This window comes from Balaenoptera ricei, chromosome 15, assembly GCF_028023285.1.
Source record: "Balaenoptera ricei isolate mBalRic1 chromosome 15, mBalRic1.hap2, whole genome shotgun sequence".
NCBI lineage: Eukaryota > Metazoa > Chordata > Mammalia > Artiodactyla > Balaenopteridae > Balaenoptera > Balaenoptera ricei.
The window spans coordinates 6,354,321-6,372,723 of NC_082653.1; the positions used below are offsets into that span (position 1 = coordinate 6,354,321).

The 18,403-nt window shown below is 44.8% G+C and overlaps 1 protein-coding gene across 2 annotated transcripts in view; it reads right to left on the bottom strand.

The window, feature by feature from the left end:
* The window catches only part of CASS4 (Cas scaffold protein family member 4), a 44,394-nt gene that overhangs the window by 15,470 nt on the left and 10,521 nt on the right, over positions 1-18,403 (bottom strand). Inside the window, exons 2-3 of one of the 2 annotated variants that reach the window (XM_059896767.1) lie at positions 6,956-7,378; positions 2,594-2,695 (exon numbers count right to left, since the gene is read on the bottom strand). In XM_059896767.1, coding sequence (XP_059752750.1) covers positions 2,594-2,695; positions 6,956-7,378 — 525 coding nt within the window. Of the gene's footprint in view, positions 1-2,593; positions 2,696-6,955; positions 7,439-18,403 lie in introns of those variants that run through there. The other variant, XM_059896766.1, reaches the window with a different exon arrangement.

Genomic DNA, 18,403 nt, shown 5'->3' on the forward strand with positions numbered 1-18,403 from the left:
CACAGCCAAAAATAAATAAATTTAAAAAAAAAACAACACTGATGAATGAAATCAAAGATGACATAAACAGATAGAGAAATATACTATGTTCTTGGATTGGAGGAATCAATATTGTGAAAATGACTATACTACCCAAAGCAATCTACAGATTCAATGCAATCCCTATCAAACTACCAATGGCATTCTTCACAGAATTAGAACAAAAAATTTTACAATTCGTGTGGAAACACAAAAGACCCCAAATAGCCAAGGCCATCTTGAGAAAGAAAAACGTAGTTGGAGGGATCAGGCTCCCCGACCTCAAACTATACCACAAAGCTACAGTAATCAAGACAGTATGGTACTGGCACAAAACAGAAATATAGATCAATGGTACAAGATAGAATGCCCAGAGATAAACCCACGCACATATGGGCACCTAATTTATGACAAAGGAGGCAAGAACATACCATGGAGAAAAGACAGCCTCTTCAATAAGTGGTGCTGGGAAAACTGGATAGCTATGTGTAAAAGAATGAAATTAGAACACTACCTAACACCACACACAAAAATAAACTCCAAATGGATTAAAGACTTAAATGTAAAACCAGACACTATAAAACTCTCAGAGGAAAACATAGGAAAAACACTCTTTGACATAAATCACAGCAAGATCTTTTTTGACCCACCTCCTAGAGTCACAGAAAGAAAAACAGAAATAAACAAATGGGACTTAATTAAACTTAAAAGCTTTTTCACAGCAAAGGAAACCATAAACAAGATGAAAAGACAACCCTCAGAATGGGAGAAAATATTTGCAAATGAAACAACAGACAAAGGATTAATCTCCAAAATATACAAACAGCTCATGGAGCTCAATATCAAAAAGACAAACAATCCAGTTAAAAAACGGGTGGAAGGGCTTCCCTGGTGGTGCAGTGGTTGAGAGTCTGCCTGCTGATGCAGGGGACACGGGTTCGAGCCCTGGTCTGGGAAGATTCCGCATGCCGCGGAGCAACTGGACCCATGGGCCACAACTGCTGAGCCTGCGCGTCTGGAGCCTGTGCTCTGCAGCAAGAGAGGCCGTGATAGTGAGGGGGCCCACGCACCGCGATGAAGAGTGGCCCCCGCTTGCCGCAACTAGAGGAAGCCCTTGCGCAGAAACGAAGACCCAACAGAGCCAGAAATAAATATAAAAATAAATAAATAAATAAAAGAGCCTTCCCTAAAAATTAAAAAAAAAAAAAATGGGTGGAAGACCTAAATAGACTTTTCACCGAGGAAGACATACAGATGGCCAAGAGACACATGGAAAGATTCTCAACATCACTAATTATTAGAGAAATGCAAATCAAAACTACAATGAGGTATCACCTCACACCGGTCAAAATGGCCATTATCAAAAAATCTAGAAACAATAAATGCTGGAAAGAGTGTGGTGAAAAGGGTACCCTCCTGCACTGTTGGTGGGAATGTAAATTGATACAGCCACTATGGAAAACAGTATGGAGGTTCCTTACAAAACTAAAAATAGAACTACCATACGACCCAGCAATCCCACTACTGGGCATATACCCTCAGAAAACCATAATTCAAAAAGAGACACGTACCACAATATTCATTGCAGCACTATTTACAATAGCCAGGACATGGAATCAACCTAAATGTCCATTGACAGATGAATGGATAAAGAAGATGTGGCACATATATACAATGGAATATTACTCAGCCATAAAAGGAAACGAAATTGAGTTATTTGTAGTGAGGTGGATGGACCTAGAGTCTGTCATACAGAGTGAAGTAAGTCAGAAAGAGAAAAGCAAATACCGTATGCTAACACATATATGTGGAATCTAAAAAAAAAAAAAAAATGGTACTGATGAACCTAGTTACAGGGCAGGAATAAAGATGTAGATATAGAGGATGGACTTGAGGACACGGAGTGGGAGGGCAAAGCTGGGGTGAAGTGAGAGTAGCATCGACATATATACACTACCGAATGTAAAATAGTTAGGTAGTGGGAAGCAGCAGCATAGCACATGGAGATCGGCTTGGTGCTTTGCAATGACCTAGAGGGGTGGGATAGGGAGGGTGGGAGGGAGGCTCTAGAAGGAGGGGATATGGGGACATATGCATGCATATGTCTGATTCACTTTGTTGTACAACAGAACTAACACAGTATTGTGAAGCAATTATACTCCAATAAAGATGTATTTAAAAAAAAAAAAAAAAGACTCCGCACTCCCACTGCAAGGGAAGTAAGATCGCACCTGCCAAAATAAAATAAAAGTGCTTTGGAAACTGAAAAAAAAACCAAAAAGTGCAGATATGTGTATGTGTATGTTTGTGTGCGTGGATATAAAGTATCTATTACAAATGAAAAGTAAAAGAATTTTAAATATTCAGAATTCAAATAGTAGTAATGTTCTCCTGAGCAGGTCTGGGTTCCCTGGGCACACAGCTGGTTTCTGAGTGGTGATATGTCCTTTGGAATCAGGACTGATGCTCCAGGAGATATCTCAGTGGTAAAGCTGAAACGCAGGGTCTGCGTGACCCTGAGACCTCACGATGGATGGAGAGGTGTGGGAAGATCAGGGCCACGGCTGAGGCTCACCTTTAGGGCTGGGAGGCACCGGCTCTGGGCAGGCACATCATACACCTGGCAAGGCAGAGCTGGCAACGAGGTCCGAGCAGGTCTGGGAATTGTGAAGAGGGCCTTGGGGAGAAAAAGAAGAGTGGAGGGAAAGAAACGTCACCGCTGAGTCCACGGGTCATGAGACAGCAAAGGCAGCTCTGACACACTGGGACGTTCTCTGGGCACCTCTAACTGGAGGCCCTTCGTTCTGAGACTGGGAACAGTGGGACGCTGTTGGGGAGGTCCATGGTGGAGGGCAGTCTTCCTCACGTGCTGGCCCATAGCTGCTTGCATCAGCCTCACCTGGGAAGCAGGTTGGAATGCAGATTCCTGGGCTCCGAGTCCGTTGTACGGAATTTCTGAGTCTTGACGGAGAAACTGAAAAACTGCAGTATCATCAAGTTTCCCGGGTGATTCTGATGTTCTCTAGGGATCCCAGGCTGTGATTCGAATGCTGGATTATTAATGTTTGTCTAATGATGCTGAGGATGCAGCCGTGAATGAGGCAGGCGGGGGGGCTTTACAGGTGCTGCCTGATCCTCCGTTCTGTGATCCCTTCACTGCTGCAGGTTAGTAAACCGGACTTGGTCCCTGCTGGTCTTCGGTTGCTCTGTCTAGGACAAACTCAGGACTGGTTCCCCATTACGCTCTGGGTTAATTCCAAGCTCCTTGCAGCCCATGCCCTGCCCAACCCCAGGGACTATGCATGGTGTGTCCCCAGTTGTCAGCCATCACCTTCCTTCCTCCCGGCCCACCCCCCTCCTTATTGGAACACACCAAGCTCTCTCCCACCCCAGAGCCTGTCCAAATGCGGTTCCACTGCCTACCACTCTCCAATCACCACAGGTCCATTTTATTTATGCAGCTGACTTTGTGGGTCACACTTGCCCAAGAGACAACCTACAGACTACAAGGGGACTTTCCTGTGTTTGGAATTTTAGGTGGAAAGACGTCAGTTCAAAAATACCCAGTATTTCTTGGAAAATGTAGATGGCAATCAGTTAAGGAACCTGTTTTGAGAAACGTGGTTTTGAAAGGTTTGGAGGACAGAAGGTAACTCCAGTTCAAGAACTAGAGGGTCTAAAAGCAATTTCATCAGGAAATCTAACCTTTTTACTTGAAATACAAAAGATTACCCTCTCTGAATTTAAACCAAAATCAAATACCTTCTTTGTATGGACATTTTATTTTATTATTTTTTTAAGAGAGGCTGGCATGTTATATTAAGGAAGTTGGAATAAAAAGTAAAACAAAGCTCAAGACAGTGGTTACCCTGGGGGGAAGTGGCTGGGAGAGGTGGGAGGGGGCTTCTGGGATGCTAGTTTTGTTCTTTTTCTAGATTCGGATACTAGCGACTGAACTCTGTACCCTTAGGATCTATAGGTTAAACTTCAATAAGACAAAATAGATAGCGTCAGCCACAGAGCCAGGTGAACAAGATCAAGGGCAGGCCAAGGGGTGTAGACAGAGACAGACACAACAAAGAAACTGTGGTCTCTGGTATTCATCAGGGTGTGACCCTGGATGGCCCTTTCACCTCCCTGGGAATCAACTTCCTCATTTGTAAAGCGAAGAGTTGTTCTAATCTACACGGGTCTCTTCCAGCTAGAAAGACGGAGAATCTCTTATTAGGACAACTTGAGACAAGTGACATATTTCCACCTTCTTGGTTTTTAATTTTTGGCCAACCTTAATCTAGAGATACTCAACCCGGGGAATCTCTGAAATGGGTCCCCCGGGCCATGTGCCAACCCTGTGAACTGCCCGTCGGAAAACAGCTCAAAGCTAGTGGCGGGCCGTGCTCGGTTTTACCAATGTCCGCTTCTGCTTAGAATGTAATATTTTCTCGGCGGTCTCAGACTCAAGGCTCACCGCTAGGTTGCCCGAACGGGGAGAAGATGTCTGCCTTTTCTGTGAATCAGAAGATTCTTAACTGATTATCATCTTGCATTCTTCCAGCTCCTTCCTTCTTGTAGTAGAGGAAGAAGCAAAGTTATTCAGAATCACCAAAAGATACAACTTGAGGTGAACTTAGAAACGATGGAGCCCCACCCTCTCTTGATACAGAGCAAGAAGGAGAAGTACAGAGCGGTGCTGGGATGTTTCCAGTCACCCAGCATAGCTGTGGCTGCCCCAAAAGCCAAGTGAACCTGGACTCCTGATTTCTAAGCCACACATGGCATCTCTTGCTTTAAAAGACCCCACAGCACAGAGAAGGCAAGAAAAAAGGGAGGCGGGAGGGAGCAAAAATATAGACAGGGCAGCGATGGAGGGAACTTAAGCAGGAATGAGAGGCAGGAAAGTGCCCCAGGTGTTTCACTGGGGCCACAGCAAGACCTGCTTGAGTGGTGAGGGGTCCCTCGCCTCTAAATTCCCCTTTGGCAGCCTGGCTTCTGTCCACGGCCGCAGCCTGCACCAGCGAGAGCTCCACGCTTCATGTCAAGGACAAATGTTACAGCTAATGCCCTGGCCCTTTTCTGAGTTAGGATGGTAAACTCATCTCTCCTTTCATACCACTGTCAGTCTAGAAGTTGACAGTGAGTCCACGGTTGTGAAGCCTTAGGTTGGATCTGGTCGTTTCATTCATTCCGTAAATGTTTACGGAGCACCTTGCAGGAGCCTGGCACTGTGCTGGGGGTTTGGGAGCCCCCGGGGAACAGTGGACATTGCCGCTGCTGTCCTTTTAGGGGGTCTTTGATTCTTTTTGTTTCTTTTAGTGGCTTTGAAAAGCAACTCAGTTAACTTCAGCCCAGGCCACTTGTTGTTCTCAGAGAAGCCAGCACCGAGTCAGCTGCTCAGATGACAGCTGAGTGTGCCAGGCCTAGATCTGGGCCAGTTGTTCCCGAAAAGTGACTTGGGGTCCACCTCACGGATGGCTGCTGGAGACTCAGCTGCCTCCTTCTGGTGTTTGCAGCCAGTGCCTACGAGTGGCAGCTGTTCTGTGTAACAGCTGGTTCTCTGCCTGGCAGCCCCGGGGAGCTAGGAAATCTGAAGTACTCAAAATCTCTTAAGGAAGCAACACCTTCTTGTTTGTTTGAAGAAGCTAGTGTGGAGGAGGCCTGCATGGTAGGTGGGATGTTGCTCGGGGGGCTGGGGGGTGGGGGCCGGCACATACATGGGAGGAGTGGCCTTTCCTGGACACGGACCTCGTTGGGACTTCCATGCAGAGCTGGGGCCGGGTGGGATGTGTCATCTGAGCTGAAAGCAAAGTGTGTGATGGCAGGAAATGCCTGCAGTGACTGAAGACCATGCAAATCTGTTCTACATTCATAACACTCCATGAAGGCCAGGGCTTGGGGAAAAACAGTACATTATTTTTCTCTTCTTTTAATTCCTTTCCTTCTTTTTTTTAAAAAAAAAGTTTCATTCTGCATTTACTGAGCGCTTCTTTTCTGCTGTTTTTTAAAAATTGTTATTTGAAAAAATTACAGATGTAACACATGCTCTACATAACGCACAAATCAACTTCCTAGTCTCTTTGTTCATCAAATATTTATCAAGTACCCACCCCATGCCAGGCATGGTCCCAGATGCTGGGGACACAGCAGCGAATAAAATAAAGGTCCCTGCTTAATGCCTTCTTTCACTTTCTCCTTAACCAGTTCCACTTCCTAAGGGTAACCGCTGTTGGTGTGTATTCATTTCAATGCACACATACACGCACAATTTTTTTTTTGAGTTTTTCTTTGTTAGGTTGGTTTTTATTTAAATGGTTCTTTCTCCCCACTTATACCTTATAGGACTGCTTCATCTTTTTTTCACAACTGCATAGTAGCTTATCATAGGGTTATGCCAAAATTTATGTAACAAATACCCCATGAATACACATTTAGGCATCTTGGATTTTTCCCTATAACAAATAATGCTATAGTGGCTATGGCCTCCTCATCCAGATCTATTTCTGCCTTCTTGTATATTTCTGCAGCAATTCTGAAAGTAAAGTTTCTGGATTGAAAGGAATACATATTTTAAATCTGATGAGTGATTTCTTGCCTTTGACCCATGGAAATTCAACCCCTCCATTTACCACTAGCCATCCTAGTGTTCCTAGTATAAAAAAAGACCACCATGAATGTTGAGAGGCTTTCACACACAGCTTGACTAAGCATTTAGTTTCCTGCAAAGTGTGGGTGTCTTGGCGAGCCAGGAACCGCCAAGGTACCCAGAGTGTTAATAACAACCAAAGTGGGTGCCAAACACAAGCTCACCCACTCACCCCAACCATCTGCTTCCCATCTTGTACGTCTGATCTCCTGATGGACACCCACGATTCAAGGGTAGTTAAGCCCCTGGGTGCTACCTACCCCTTGACCTATTTTTTCTGTCTGGAAACAGGCTTACCTGTTTTGGAAAGCATAGAGTCTTTTCACAGACGATTCTGGCGCTGGCAGGTGGGTCAGGGACTTCATAGACTTGGACTGTGGGAGGCGGAGGCCCCTCCACCCAGCTCTTCATCTGCTCGTACACAGGGCCTGGAGATGAGGGGTTGAGCAGGGTGGGCACTTCATAGGTCTCCTGGGAGCTGGTGGAAGCATCTTCCGGGCCTCTCAGGAAAGGGGGACAGGGCCTGTCGGCGGGGGCCTCCACGAGGATTTCAAGGCGGTTGGCAGGGGCCAGGCCTTGCCTCCCGTGAAGCAAACACTTCCACCAGCCCTCGCTTTCCGGCACATTTTGTTCCAGAATGGTCAGGATGTCTCCCCGGCAGAAAGCCAGCTCGTCGGCACAGTCGGGGTGGTTGTCATAAAGTGCCCTGGCCAAGAACATCTGGGGGCGGGGGAGAAAGAATTCACGGTCGTTATCATCGCCAATGACCACTGCAGCCATACTGCTCGCTTAGCACCCAGTCACAGCTGCTCATTTATCTTGTCTCCTCGACCCCAGAGGCCCTTGTCCCTGCTGTTTGCCTGATTTATTTCCACCCATCCTTGGGGAGTGTGGGGCGTGGTCTCAGGTGAAATGTCAGATCCTCCGGGAAGTATTACTTCCACCCTGAGACCAGGTCCAGTCTCTCCCCTCTCACGGTCCTCATTTAATTTATGACCCCCCTAGTTATATGGTAGAGGGCAGCCTAGCACAGAGTTGGGTTGAAATCCTGACTCTGTGACTTCCTAGCTGTGTGCCCTCGAGTAAATTAGTTACTCTCTTTGGGCCTCAGTTTCCTTGTCTGTAAAATGGGAATAATAGTACTATCTACCTGATGGAGTTATTGTGAGAATTAAATGGGTTGGTAAGTGTAGAAAGCTCATTGAGCAGTGCCTGGCATTTGCTAAGTGCTCAGTAAAACTTGGCTGTAAGGTGTCAAAATGATTCTACTGCTCTTTGCCTGGTTGTTATTTTTCTCCTGACTGGACCTGAAAATTCCATGACTTCTGGGACCAGATCTCGCTCGATTTGCTGCTCTCTCCCCAGCATCAAGCACGGACCCAGGCGCATAGGCGAGGCTCCATCAATGTTCATTTATTCACGTGCAATGAAACAAAGACGCAGGGGGTGAGAGACTAGTCTATACAGCCAGGATCAAAACACGGGCAGTCGGGCTTCCCTGGTGGCGCAGTGGTTGAGAATCTGCCTGCCAATGCAGGGCACACGGGTTAGAGCCCTGGTCCGGGAAGATCCCACATGCCGCGGAGCAACTGGGCCCGTGAGCCACAACTACTGAGCCTGCGCGTCTGGAGCCTGTGCTCCGCAACAAGAGAAGCCGCGACAGTGAGAGGCCTGCGTGCCGCCATGAAGAGTGGCCCCCGCTTGCCGCAACTAGAGAAAGCCCTCGCACAGAAACGAAGACCCAACACAGCCAAAAATAAAATAAATTAATTAATTAAAAAAACAAACAAAACAGAACAAAAAAAAACCACGGGCAGTCTCCTAATTCTCAGACCCATGCTCTTTCTGTAAGCCACACAGTCCTCCAAAAAAAGAAAAACCACCTGTTGTAACGAGAGCAATGGTAAAGCCCCTTCTTACTGGAATTTTCTGCTGTAAACAAATGAATGCAACTTGTTTCTGTGGGTTTTAAAGTAATCGCCTCCTTCCCTTATTATATCAATGCATTACAGAAAAATTAGGAAATGTAGAGAAGCCAAAAGAAGAAAATGAAAATTACCTACAATCCCACCACTCAGAGGTAACTATTTACATCATTTTGGTATTCATCCTTCCTGCTGCCTTTTTAAAAAGAATCAAATTTAGTTAATTATACTTTTTATACCCACTAGTCCCTAATATATACAGTTTATAAATAAAGCAAAAACGACCAACCCTCCCATTACATTGGTTGAGAACTGATGCGTTTTTTTTTTTGCATAATAATATTTTTTTTTTCTGTCACAAAAATGGAATTGGATGGCCAACTGCTGAAAAATACCATCTTAAACCCACAATCAGGTCTGTGGATTTGGGGAAACACATGCATGTATATCTGAGAAGACTAAGTAGAATCAAATCCTCCTTGCAGGCAAATAGGCACTGAAAATCCTCCATAAAATCTACAGCAGCTGAGATCCTAGGAGATCATGCATATTTTTGTACATGAACCTTTTTTTCCTTGCTACAAAAGCGATGAAAGTTCATAAACGAAAGAATACAAAATAATGATAAGAAAACAGAAAAAACCAAAAACACCTACAGTGCCACCAACCATAGGTCACTACTGTTACTTCTTTGGTTGTGTCTTTCCAGACCTTTTCTTGAACCTACATGTTCACATACATACCTAGAGTAACAATTATATTTTAACCTAGGGGCAGGACAGGAATAAAGACGCAGACATAGAGAATGGATTTAAGGACACGGGGAGGGGCAAGGGTAAGCTGGGACAAAGTGAGAGAGTGGCATGGACATATATACACTACCGAATGTAAAATAGATAGCTAGGGGGAAGCAGCCGCGTAGCACAGCGAGACCAGCTTGGTGCTTTGTGTCCAGCTAGAGGGGTGGGATAGGGAGGGTGGGAGGGAGATGCAAGAGGGAAGAGATATGGGGATATATGTATACATATAGCTGATTCACTTTGTTATACAGCAGCAACTAACACATCACTGTAAAGCAATTATACTCCAATAAAGATGTTTAAAAAAAACATAATAAGAATCTATGATACATACAGTTTTATAATCTGCTCTTCCCCACTTAAAAATAGATTGTGAACATCTTCCTTGGCCTATAAACAGTTTTCTTCACTATCCTTTTAAATAGCAGAATGGTTTTCCATTGTATGAATGACCCATATTCGAACTTCCTGATTTGGGGACATTTTAGCTAATTCCAGTTTTTAGCGATTACAAACAATGCTGAAATGATTACCTTGATAGCCAACTATCTGCAACTCCCCCTGTTATTTCCACAGACACATTTGTGGGAGGGGAGTTGCAGGTGGAAATCATTAGGGCTCCCCCTTCTGTGCTGCTCACGGCCCTCCAGCGAGGTCTGACTCATTTCCACATCTGCCCACCCTGACCCTTGAATGAAACTGCCCATTTCCTTGCACCCTAACATACCCTGTGCATTAGCTCTTTGTTGGATGGCGCATTCGTTTTAAAATCTTTGTCAAGAAAACTTGAAATGTTTTTGCAATTTGGGAAGGGCGTTACCTCCCTGAGGCATCTCCACTGTTAACTCATTTTTCAAAGAAGGAAGAAGGCCCTGAAGAGTTACGGGCTGGTGTACAGTGAGGGTCATTGCTGCCTGTGGAGATTTTCTCTTTCATCCATGGTGAACCACAGATCCTCAGCTAGAGGGATGGTATGAAGCCTTACTTGTCTGAGGTTGAGTGAGTTTATGAGATTAAATTGGAAAGCAAAGAGTTGAGTTAGAGCTAACAGCCAGAGATCCTGAGAAGCATTCCCTCGGGTCAGTCCTGTGTTCCTTCACGAATTCAGCCAACGTTTACTGAGTGTTTACCAGCACTGTTCCCAGTGCTGGACTTTCCAGGAACACAAATTTTGATCGTGTCATTCCTCACCCTACGGCCCTTCGATGGCTCCCCAGTGCCCTTCGGATGAAGCCCCAACTCTGCCAAATCTTCCAGGCCCCTGCTCTCCTGTCCAGCCTCGGGGCCTCACTTCCTCACCAGCCACTCAGGAGCGCCACCCTTTTGGGGTCCTCGAATCCTTCACACAAGCTGTTCCCTCTACCCAAAACAGTTAGCACCTTCCCCCACTGCTCCCCGTGAAATCCCACTCATCCTTCCAGATTAATTTAAAGTGTCCTTTCCTTGAAAGATGATGCCCTGTTACCCATATTCCTCCAGACTAAGCTAGTTCTCCCCATTTTTTTTTTCTTAACACCTTTCCATATCAGGATTTATGACCTTTGTATTTAATTCATTAAGTGGGAGATCATCTATTTGGTATCTGTCTCCCTGCAGAGCATAAGGTCCAGGAGAGCAGGGACCACACTTTCCTGCTCTTACTGTACCCCCAGATTCCAGCACACAGTAGGTGCTCACTGGCTACTTGGTGAGTAAGTGGGTGGATAAGGATGAGTGATGCGATGCCTTATGTTCAAGTCTTTGGAAGGTAAAGAGACGCACAGCACCAAGGTGAGAGTTCCTATTTCTGTCTAAGAAGAAGGAAGCTCTCTGACTCTCTGGCCACTCTCTTTGATGGCTTTCAGTAAGAATGACCCCTGACATGTCCAGAAGATGGACCTCGAGGCCTGGCTAGTCTGCCCACTCTAGTACTGTCCCTTCAATGTGCTGTCAGCTGGTTTCACATGAATATTGGTGCTCAGCTTTGGAGAACTGAGCAGAGCTGAAGCATTTAGAGGGAAGAGAGGTTTAGAATCTTATAAAGGGTATTTATGAAAGGTCCAGACTTAGTAAAGTTACTTGCTACTTTGTGGTTTTTTTTTTCCAGTTAAAGAAGCCAGTAACTTCTGTTCAGTAAGAAAAGATAACCTGAAATGTTAATGGTTTATTATCTTGTTGGTTGGATTTTAACCAGATTTGTGTCTAGCCCTGCAATCCTAGCCTAATATTCCTGTATTGAATTGTCTCCAGATACCTAGATCCCAAAATGCTCTTTGACCTGATTTTAACTTTTTTTCTGGTTCCTTCATTAATTACTCAGTTTAATAAAATCTTTGACATGAGTTCATTTTATATTCACATGAGAGTCATGATTTTACCTTCCTTTATGAAAATGATACTTTAACTGTTCACACTGGGAAGAAATGGGAAAACAAAACAGTCTCCAACCCATCATCACAATTCCCATGAAATACATCTAACATAGTCTGAAAAGAAAAAGCCCATCATCTGAAACGTGCTTGCACTTGTCTAGAAATAAGATAGTGTGTATCTTTAGACAGAGCAGTTGCTTCAACATGGCAGTTGCTTTGAAGTGCCCAGATTGACATCAGCTTAGCTGGTGGCTTTGCCTGTTGCAAAAGGCGGGGATGCTTGTCCAGAGAACAATGGGCTTGTGTGATCACCCACCCCATCGGGCACCCACATCTGTCCAAAATGGAGACACAGTTTACTTTGCACTTACAGCCTGAAGACTTCAGAGCAGCAGCCAACATCTTAAAGGATGTAAAGTCCCAGCGAAGGAAAATCCTAAATATGTTGCTATAACATGATTCCCTTCAGAATAGTATTTCATTATAATTGGTCCAGAGACATCTCCTGCAGTCAATTAATGTCTTAGAGTTTTAATAACAAAGACTATCAAAATTTGTGTCATAAAAGAATTTTTAAAATGTGAGAAATCTTGGGGAGTTCCTCTCCCAGAAAAGGTAGGTAACAGTGGACTATATTGAATGGGGACTTGTTTTGTGTTGGGGGCACTGAAGCCATTATATCACTTAATTTTCAACTGCCTCAGAGGTAGGTTTTCTTATTCCCATCTTACAGATGAGGAAATGGAGGGTCAGAGAGATCAAATGACTTGTCCGAGGTCACGTGAACTCTAAGACTTCTCCTCACATCCGTTATTGCACGCTTCCCCTTACAGTTCAGTCTCTAGACACCAGCCAGAATGATATTTTGTATGATATTTGTCTTTCTCTGTCTGGCTTACTTCACTTGGTATGATAATCTCTAGGTCCATCCGTGTTGCTGCAAATGGCATTATTTCATTCTTTTTATGGCTCTGAGTAATAATCCACTGTATAATATATATGTACCACATCTTCTTTATCCATTCCTCTGTCAATGGACATTTAGGGTGCTTCCATGTCTTGGCTATTGTAAATAGTGCTGCAGTGAGTATTGTGGTGCCTGTATCTTTTCAAAGTATGGTTTTCTCCAGATATATGCCCAGGAGTGGGATTGGTGGATCACATGGTAGCACTATTTTTAGTTTTTTGAGGAACCTACATACTGTTTTCCATAGTGACTACATCAATCTACATTCCCACCAACAGCGTAGGAAGGTTCCCTTTTCTCCAACCCTCTCCAGCATTTATTAATTGTAGACTTTTTGATGATGGCCATTCTGACCAGTGTGAAGTGATACCTCACTGTAGTTTTGATTTGCATAGAATGGTATTTTATACACATAAATCAGACTTTTGGTCTCTTGTTTAAAAATGTCCAGTTGCTTAGAACCCCATTTAGAACAAAAACGTAAGCTCGCTACCAGATTGCCCTGCCTGATCGGGCAGTAGTGCCTGGGCCGCTACTACTGCCGTTAATTTCCCTCCAGCTGCATCGTTTTCTTACTCTTCTCTGATGTGCTAAGCTTGCTTCCACCTCAGGACCTTTGCCCTTGCTAGTCCTCCTGCCCTGAACACTCTTCTGCCAGATCTCTGCATGAATGACTCATCCTCTTTCAGATCTCAGCTCGAGTCACCTCCTGAAGAGAATGTCCCTGACCACACGCTGGAGGCTGGGCTCCTACGCCGCATGCATCCACGGGACTTGGAGATGATGACCCTCTAGGCATGTTCAAGAAACAATCCAGTTGGGGCAACCCAGGCTTTTACGGACGGGCTGGCAGTGTGGGGAGAACAAGAAATAGCAACTGCAGCAAACAGTCATCGTGAACCCATGCCCCGGCACTACGCTAAACGCTTTACAGACAACAGATGGAAGGGACTGACGAGGGCTGCAAAGCAGCCTGATAACAACTGCAGTTGCACTGAGGCCACTCCCAAGTTATTTTTTAACAGGGTGATAATTTGGAAACATTCGTGTAGATATTTAAGAGATGAAAGAGGGCATATGTTTATATTTTTATTCTCTTTGGGCACAAAGACAGTTAGGTTCTAGGTACAACGGAAGAAACCTTCTTAACCAATTTCCAAAAAGGACATTTCCCCCAAATGCCCATCTTCATACAACAGTTGGGAGAAGGGAAAGGAGACTGGGGAAACGAAGGCAAATAAGAGATTCCCTCTCTGGGGAGACGTTCACACAATGGCCAGATGCAATGTGCTAATCTATACTGAATCAGCAATGAGACGTGGGAGTAATTAGCTAGCTTCATTCATTCATTCATTCAATCAATCATGCATCAAGATTGTATTGAGCGTCGATTATATGCCCAGCACTCTGCTAGAGATAGAGCAGTGAACAAAATAGTTCCTGATCTCATGCCGGTGTACGTCCTAGCAGAGGAGACACATTCCAGTCACATCAGAAATAAACGTAGGGTTTCTACTTCTCTTAAGTGCAATGAAGGAAGATACAGAAATTTATGAGGAATTACGAGTGCAGTTGGGAAGTGGGGATGGATGAGGGCTTAGGGAACATTCCCTTGAGAAACGGGCCATGGAAGTTGCAATCTGGGAGTGAGTAGAAGTTAGTCAGATCAAGAAAGGGGGACAAATCATCCAGGCAGAAGAAGAGAAGTGGGTGAGGGAGGGAGGGAGTGAATTTGTGTGTCTATGCGAAATGCATTGTGAGTCGGGGAAACTGAAAGATGACCAGGTTGTCTGGAGAGAAGTAAACAAAAACCTGGGGCTTGGTTTCCATATTGGTTGATGTTTATCTCTGATTGCTGGGTGGAAAGGGGATTCCACGGAGCCAGTGTGAAGCCAAAGAGGCTCATCAAAGCCAGTGGTCCAGTCCAGGCGGGAGATGCCTGAGACTCAGATGAGGGTGGCAGTTGGCTCTAGCAGTGCTGCCAGGAGGAGTTGGCGAGGGATTGCGGGCAACCCTGAGGTGAGTCTTGGAAGAAGGGCAGGATTGTAACTGCCAGAGAAGGGAAGAGAGGCACGCTGTGGACCAGGGGAAGTAAGATGCAGAGAGACAGATTTGGTTCTCATACTTTGTCTTCTGCAGTGATGTGAAGAGCCAGCAGCTACAGTTCTAAGCAGAACCACATTAGATGAGCCTGTAGAAATGCCACCTGCTGAAGCTTCTTTTTGGGCTTCTGCATCACTCCCACTGCCAGGATGGTCATCCCCTCTCTGGGCCAGGAGGGTGGGCACAGCTCCCCAGTGACTGCCCCATGCTGGCTCTCCAAGAGCCTGGCTTGCCTTCCTGCTTTATTTTCCACTTTTTTTCAGTTCACTTGAAAGAGCAAAGCTGCAGAAACTCAGAGTGTTCGAGCTGGATGGGGTTGGCGGTGGGGGGGCTCATTTGCTGTGTTGGCCTCATTTTAGAGCTTTACGGTGCCCGAGACTAGGAGAGGTTAAGGTCACACAGCAGCAGCCAGTAGAGTGGGGATTCAAACTCGAGTCTGTTGGACTCTGAAGCCTACTATTGCCAATTCAGTGCACAGCCTCCCCGAGTCCAAGTCAATTTCCTGCTCTAATCTGCTAAAGTCTAGATGCACGTAAGCTTAGAAGGAGCTGGGTTAATGACATCTATAGGCAGCAGCGGCAAACTCAAATGGTTGTAGGAGCCGGGCAAGCAGTATACGTCAGGGAGGCAGGCCAGGTGTCAGACGTTTGGGAGTGGTGGAGACTGCGGCATGCCCAGGCAGATTTCAAAAGATGACTACTTGGGCCAAATGAAGTACTCTGCAGCTGAGCCCAGCCCACTGCTGGGCTCTTAGAGGCCCCACACTGGTTTCCTTTGCAAACTGGAAGTTAACAAGCAGGGGCTGGAGCATTTCTGCCCAGTGCAGGACTCCTCTAATGGGCAATCTGTTCTGAAGCCCCCTGTCACCACCACCCCCCATTATGTTATCTAAGACTATGTGCAAAATGCTCACAGTCTGAGGTTCTCTCTACCCTCCCCTGCTTGCTCCCCTCTTTCCCTTCACAAGGGTCAGATCAGCATCACAACCCAATCCTGCTTTCTCCTCGCTTTATCCTTCACAAGTGCTTCCCCCACCCCCAGACTCTTGTATTCTTGAAATTACAGAGTTAGTGGCCAGGGGATAGGAGAGTAGAGATCCTGGAATGTTTTCCATTAAAGTAGCCAGAAAATCTTCATTTCCTTGGGAAGGTAAATCATAGCACAGGGTCACCAGCTCACGGCAGGAAGTAGTAAATAAATAAGTGTCCCAGACAGGAAGAGATAGAGATCATAAATGTGGAAGGAACCCTGAGCAGCAAGCTGTTGCTGGGTCCCTGCTCTGTACGACATCATGGAACCCCATTAACAAGACGGGCATTTTTCTTCTACTAAAATCCTTCTTTGAAAAGCATCCATGTTTAGCATTTTAGCTTCCTTCTCACAGATTCCATGACTTACTTCCAAGAATTCTTAGTTAGTTTTAGGGGAAGGTGATGGAAGGATTGATCCTCCCCCTCTGAGGGCCATGAGAGAGAACAGTTATACATAAGCCACAATTTTTTTTAAATGCATGCACTGTAAATATTTCAAATCCTGTGATGTATGGGAAATGTGAACCCCTGAAGTTCATGAAGGTTTTCCCTGGATGTAGGAACTTTTTCTTTGAGATCAATGAGATATTCTCTTATACATCTTTTATGAGGCTGCTGAGCCCAGACTCAGAACATCAGGAGTAAATGCAGAACGGAGAAAGCTCTTTGATCATATTTAAAGACAAAGGTCTCCTCAATGTACTTGGAAGTATTTCATATTATATAAATACATAGATAGGCTTAGAAAGATCAAAGCAGAGAGAATGGTGCTATCTGTTGGCTCGTGAATGTTTATTTTCCATCATATTTTAAAGCGCATTAAACAAAATAGAGAGAGGAGAGAGAGAAAAGTTTCCAGGAGCGTAAGAAAAATCCCCTCACCACCTCCATTTTCCCTTTCCCACCCACATTCTCCAAAAAGGGAAGAAAGACAGAGGAAGGAGGACAACCCTGAGGAAGAAACAAAGTATCCACATGACACTTTTTTAACGAGAGATGTGGATGGGTGACAGCATTCTGCAAGGCAATCTCGGGAGAGATAAGGGAGGGGTCAATAGGCGTTTAAGGAATCACAGCAAGGACTATCTGGGAAGGCTCCCCACTTTGCAAACCCCACATAACAACGCAGGCTTCTTACACACTGTATGTGTCAACTAATATTAAGTTCCCATAATTAATCAAAGAGAAAAAAAATCCTCTCTAATCTTTCGGATGCATATTGAGTCACGTTTGTATTGTTGTTCACTACGTAGCCAATGCCTCATTAATAAGGATTGCTCACAGCTTTTCAACTCTGTTCCAGGCACTGGGATAAGTAATTAGCATTGATTATCTCACTTGATAGTAACAATCCCATAAAACAGGGACTGTTACTAATGTCCCATTTAAGAGATGAAAAGTTAAGGCACAGAGAGGGTGAGTGAGTTAGCCTAAGGTTGCTTGGAGGGCAACGAATAGAACCAAGATCGGCACACAGGCAGTTCTGACCCTGGCGTCTGCCCTTTTAGCCTACAAATCATCGTGCTTAGTATGCTATCCTTCATGAGATGGCATGTGCATTTCGATGGATGAGCAAATGACAGAGCGTGCCTCTGGAGAGAGGCATGGTAAGCTGATAAAAACATTTTTAACTCAGTTGGGTAAGTTGTATGGTTAGAGGATCAGAATTAGATTCCCCATTAAGAATTTGGGAAATGGCTTCAATGTAATTACTGGCAAATAATGACACATTTGTATAATGGAATACTATACAGCCATTAGAAAGAATGAGGTAGAGTTTAAATGAGCCGAAATGGAACATTCTCTAAAATAGAGTATTAATTTTTTTTTTTTTTTTTTTTTTTTTTTGGCCACATCACGTGGCTTGTGGGATCTTAGTTCCCCGACCAGGGATTGAACCTGGGCCCTGGACAGTGAAAGTGTAGAGTCCTAACCACTGGACCACCAGGGAATTCCCAAGGATTAATATTTTAAAAAGCAAGATGAGAAACTGTGCAGACAGTATGTCCCCATGTATGCTTTTATGAGTACAGCATCTTTCTGGAAGATGACTTAAGTCATCGGGGCTCCCCCCTCTGGCTAGCTGAACCAGAGACCAGGAAACTATAGAGCTCTGGGATTAAAAGAAAACATGCTTTCAGTCCATGTTCATTGGTACAGTTTGAATTTTTAAAGCCATATGTACATGTTTTGCTTTTTCAATATAAAAATCTAGTGTTTAAAGAAGATTCTATTCTGTTGGAAGAGAATTGCTTCTGCATTGGTGAACCTGAACTCCTGCTTGCCACGATCACTTAAGCTTGTTCTACTCCCAGATTTGATAGACGGGAACCTTGACCCAGTCAGTCTTCATCTCAGCCAAAAGCATTTTGCCACACAAAAGCATCTGGCATCTGGGGAAACCCTCTGTGTACTTCCGGGATAACTCACACCATCGATGGAACTCTCATTGCCCATCCATCAGAGGGCCCTTTACAGCATGAAAAATGCTGAGAAGTGCTTGGACAGTTGTTGAGAACCAGCTGATTTTGTGAGTGTTTCTTTCTCCCCAGCTCCTTGAGAGTAGGG